General features: G+C 42.0%; 1 protein-coding gene across 1 annotated transcript in view; it reads left to right on the forward strand.

The window, feature by feature from the left end:
* Positions 1-5529, forward strand: part of LOC109514830 (zinc finger protein ZXDC) — a 21878-nt gene that overhangs the window by 6810 nt on the left and 9539 nt on the right. The window contains exons 3-4 of the mRNA XM_019868227.1: positions 1809-1887; positions 3376-3506. Coding sequence (XP_019723786.1) covers positions 1809-1887; positions 3376-3506 — 210 coding nt within the window. The remainder of the gene's footprint in view (positions 1-1808; positions 1888-3375; positions 3507-5529) is intronic.

Consider the following 5529-nt stretch of genomic DNA (forward strand, 5'->3'; position numbering starts at 1 on the left):
ACACAGACGGATGTAACGGAGAATCCGGTAGTTTTTCAAAATAAAACATCTTTCGTATTCCGAAATAAATAAAACGGAATTAAGGCAAGTTCTTTCTGTGCGGCCCGGTACCAAATGCCCGGCGGACCGGCACCGGTCCGCGGACCGGCGGTTGGGGACCCCTGCTCTAAGTGCTTTATACTGTGACCTCACTCACCTACTGATGACGCAGGATCAGGAGCAACTGGGGGTCCAGTACCTTGCTCAAAATATATTCGACATCGTAGTTGACAGCCATTTTATTGGAAATGGTTACAACGAACTACCGCTTTAACGTACAGATTCACTATGTCCCTCAAGGTACATTGAAACAAGGTTCAACTAATAATAATAATAATAATGATAAAAATAATGTACAGTCCCACAGACATAAACTTCTGCAGGAGGGCCCGGGAAGAAAAAGTAAGAAGGAGCTAATCAGCAAACAGAATGCAGGCAAAAGCAGAGTGAGGCAGCAAGCGTCTACACCGGAGCTGCCCAACCTTTTCTGACCGTCGATCTACTTTTCAAGCAACCAACCTTCCGCTATTCACCCGTTACCGCACCTGCACGCATACGCGCACACACGCATGCACGCACATGATGAGCAACAGCAATAACGGGTCCTAACATGAACAAAACAGAAAAATAAAGTAGATACAAGAGTTTCTGAATTTGTGGAAAGAAAATCACCACCTACCTTAGAAGAGACCGGATGCAGAGGCATGGGACGCACTTTTGCAGTATGCCAGGTGCGGTAATATCACTATCGTAGCTCACGTGTACCGTTTTAAAATACTTCTCCTGTCGTTCCCGATTCCCATTCCTTGCCAGTGCCATCGGTGAATTGCAGATTAAGCAAACTTTGAATGAGGAAATAAATAAATAAAGACTGCTTGGAGGGTGCAGTTGCAGACTGCTGACCCTTAACAACTTCCGGTGATGCAGGTCATGCACCACCGTAGGTTAAAGGTGACCTGCTTTTAAACTCCATTTTATTCTTTTAATACTTTTGTTGTGAAAGTGAAACATATAGGATGATTAGGATCCAGTGTACACTAACACAAAAATATATGATATAAATATCACACACACACAGGCACACTTCTCTTTTGTGTTTTGTTTTGTTTTTTTTCTCCGTGTCCCCCCCGATACCCCTCGTGATCCACTTGGAACAATGTACGATCGACTGGTTGGGCACATTATGCGAGCAGGAAGCTTGTTCAAGACATTGAGTGGGCCATCCCTTGAACCACGAGTTGCTATTGAGTGATACGACAGACTGACGAAACCTGTAACCTGACATGCATCAGAGACAGTCCTCCACCTTTGCATATGCACACTGGCCTCATCTTCTACAGAATGGGCGTCGTTCAGTGTCAATTGAGTGACCTCCTCTCAGTATTAACGGAATGCCCACCTATGAAAAATGCCAAGACTGACTCAAGATTTGTCAGAATCTGACCAAGAAAATAGCGCGATTGAATTGGAGAGATGGTTGTGCCAAGATGGCTTTCAAGGCCGCTACGTCTGGGCTCTGCTTTTTGCAGGCAAGTATGGCTGCGCTTGTTAGTTGGCATGGCGTCTCAACAAATAGATTCAATAAGCTATAAGTTTGCTTTAATACAACCAGTACAACCAAAATCAGATTTGGATGCAGTTTTTCTTGACAAATCACTATATTTTTCTTTCTGACCACCACAGGCACACTTTAAGATGTTTAATATAGCCAATGTTGTCATTGAAAATGCAAGTTTCATTTTAAGAACATCTCTTTTCCCCCTTTCCAGGTGAGCGGCCATTTGTTTGTGATTCAGATGGGTGTGGCTGGTCCTTTACAAGTATGTCAAAATTGCTGCGTCACAAACGGTAAGTAAGCTTTCACTTTTCGGAACACATTATGCTCAGGGGTGCACATATCCGTCAATATACTGTAAAGATGCGCCAGATAAAAGAGAGTGAATGCACTCGTCTACATGCCTAAAATTGCCACAAATAATTGACTTTGGAAACAATTAAAAGGATGTGGACGGCGACATACAGGCACAAGAAATTGACAAGAAATTTTAATTTAGTTTTAGTTGTTGTCTTGAAACTAATATTAAAAGTTTTGTCCACTTTTAGTCGATGAAAGAGAGCAATAACTAAATGCATAATTAATATACAGTAATCCCTCGTTTATCGCGGATAATGGGGACCAAAACCACCCGCGATAAACGAAAATCCGCGAAGTAGCGACCAATTGACATACATATAAAAAAATTGCCCCACGTGGGCCTTTGCCACTAACACACACACACACACACACACACACACACAAGCCAGCGATCCCGTTGGCGTACCTGCTTTTGTTCTTATAAGTCTCTCTCTCTCTCTCTCTCTTTCTCTCTCTCTCTCTCTCTCTCTCTCTCCTCTCCTCTCGCCTGTCTACCTTCCCTCCGCTCTCAGCAACACATATACACTCACCTGCGAGCCCATGCGTGCACGTGCCCCACGTGGACCTTCCGCGCTTGAGCAGAGTGCGTGCACACTTAGACACTGATTTTTGCGGACTTCAAAAAAAAAAAAATATTTTTTTTTTTTGATTGTTTGAAAAAATCCGAGATGCACCAAGCTACGATAAACGAACCGCGAAATAGCGAGGGATCACTGTAGATGATGTTCTCCTTCAGCATACATTAAAACCTTTATACAGAAAAGTATAACACCTTTTTGTAAGTGCAGTTTAACATGCAAGACACACATGTAACACAACTGTCTCTGTAAAACATTGTTTCAAGGAAAAATGCCAATATTATGCTACTTTAAAATTTCGCAATTAGTATTCAACAAAACAACAACAGCAGAAAAATTTGCACAATTGCCCCAGATTAATTACAATGAATGTAACCATGTTTGAACATTAATCTAAATGAAGTGCAGCGTGCAGTCTTCATCATGGTACGGGTAAACCTCTGTAAATGTCTTTTTTGAATGAAACGGTGGGATGATTTTGGGTCATTTTATGTGGAAAAAAATGTTATATTGCGTCAATTTACAGTACTGAAATGTGAAAGACATGGCAACCTTTCATAACTTTGCTGCTGTGAATTGGGAATTTCTCCATTGCGAGACTAATAAAGGTTTTCTTATCTTTTCTTATCTTAATATTCACCCACAAATGCAAAATTTTCTGTCAACTTTGACGTACAGATCTTCACAGCAACAATGGATCCTTTGAATTTGCCTGCTACTCGGAGAGTTTAACTTCAAAGATCCCATTTTCTCATTTATATTTGCACTTGATCTTGTTGCTATGCCTTTATTAAAAAATAAAAAAAAGTCACCGACCACTTTCCCCCTTTCTCTGTTGAACAGAAAACATGATGACGATCGGCGCTTCATCTGCACCGAAGAGGGTTGTGGGAAATCCTTTACCCGAGCAGAGCACCTCAAAGGTCACAGTATCACCCATCTCGGCACCAAGCCCTTTCAGTGCCATGCCGAAGGTAGAGTCTTCAACCAATCAAATTTGATTGTCATCAATATCCTACGGATTCAAATAGAAAATGACATTACTTTCCAAATTTGCTCGAGCCAGTTCAAGGTGGGCATTCTGTTTTGTATACGACACGCGTACATAAGTCGTAGAAAAAAAAGTAGTGTGTTTCCGGTAACCCGACCGACCGAGAATTTTTACGTCGAAAAAAAACTTTACGGTCGGCATTTTTTTCAAACAACCCTCTACATTTTTGTGTAGAGGGTTTACATCGGTGCAAATTCTTGCGATATTCACGTTGAGCGCGTGAGTCGTTTGTCCTGTCGTCTGTCAACAACATTGAAACATGGCGGTCGCCGCGATCTCTGACGAACCGCGTTTTCTGTGTTACAGTCGCATGCTCGTACCGTAATGTTAAGAAAATAGCATCCATTGATGTATCGAAAAAATAAAGCGAACTATTTGATGAACGCCGCGGGCCGAGTAAAAACCGAGGACGGCGGAGGCGGCGGCGCAGGAACCTAAACATTTAAGTTTTATTGGCCATTTTCATGTAAAGACATTTTCAAAGATCAAATACATGCACTTTAGCAAGCCGCGGGTGTTTGTATTCCACCAAGTACAGTAGGAGACAGCTTCAAAACGTTTGCTATCCATCCATCCATTTCATGCACCACTTATCCTCACTATTAGGAATTAGCTTAGCTAGGCTTGGCAGCCCCACTTTCCTTTTGTATACGTTGCCTCCGCCGCCTATGGCATCTGCCAGGCCCAACAACAATCCATGGAGGTCCCGCTGGTTGCTCTGTCTCGTCCGGGATGTTGAAAGTATGGCGTAAAGTCGTAAGATCTCGTCATTTTGTACTCTAATCCAATGTTGATTATGTCCACACTATTATAGTACCCAGCAAAGAAGGAAAAAGTATTGTTTAAATGAAAAAGAAACAGCTCAGTCCCCATCACACTCTGACATTTGAGCACTCTGGCGGCATGTGATGCAAATTTTTTCCCCCACTGTATCAGTCAGATAATTATCAGTCTGACAGTTATGGTGCATCCCTACACTTAACTAATTAAAATAAAAAATGTTACGAAAGATCAGAGTATGTATTTCACCAAATGTTAGGGCTGCGCAATATTTGAAAAAATATCATTGTGATAATGGAATATGCAAGATGCATATCGTGAAGATGTGTGATGAATTCATGTGGAGGTGTATGCTTTTATCTGACTTTGACCAGTCAGGTGCAACCTAAAATGTGCATCGCCATCCAATAGGAGAAGGATATCTTTGAGGGATTACGAACACAAAATAACTTCATTAGGCCAAACAAAAAAGATAGTGTTTCCGGCAGTGACTGAAGGTCGGTCCTTGGCCTTGGCCTCGGGAGTCAAGTCCTTGGCCTTGGCCTTTGCCTTGGGAGTCAAGTTCTTGGCCTTGGCCTCGGGTTGCCGGTCCTCGAACACAATGAAGGATTAGAGCCTCGAATCCCTTATCCACGGGTATAAAGTGGGTCCGAGGACCGCAAAAACCACGAAGGAATCAAATAAATTCCATCCAGGGAAAGACATATTGATGGATTACGCTGGCGCTTTAAAAGGGGCGGGTCTGCCACTGACAGGTGACAGTTAGCGCAACGAATAAAGAGCGGCATCACAATTAGTTTAAATCACGGTTTGTTCCGTTCGTGATCGGCAGTTTAAATAGCGTGTAAAGTCTTTCTGTAACAGTGGTGTCTTTTATGTAGTTATTTTTGCACAGTCGTCGCGTTTCTGCGGTGGCACTAGAAAGTTTGTTTGAACCAAGTAATTTGCGTTACAGCTGGAGTCAATAATGCCGGCACTTCACTTCCGGGTTTGGCCGTTGGGATTTGGAGTCCTTTTGCTCGATTCCAGTGATGTTTGCTGAATGCTTTCTCGTGTTTGGAATAATGAATATTGATAATACATAGTTTAAAATCATGGTTGATTTAATTATTTTTTATTATTATTGTGAAGTTGAAGGTATTAAATTAATTAATGTAGTATTAGTG

Source organism: Hippocampus comes, unplaced genomic scaffold, assembly GCF_001891065.2.
Source record: "Hippocampus comes isolate QL1 unplaced genomic scaffold, H_comes_QL1_v1.1 scaffold191, whole genome shotgun sequence".
Lineage (NCBI taxonomy): Eukaryota > Metazoa > Chordata > Actinopteri > Syngnathiformes > Syngnathidae > Hippocampus > Hippocampus comes.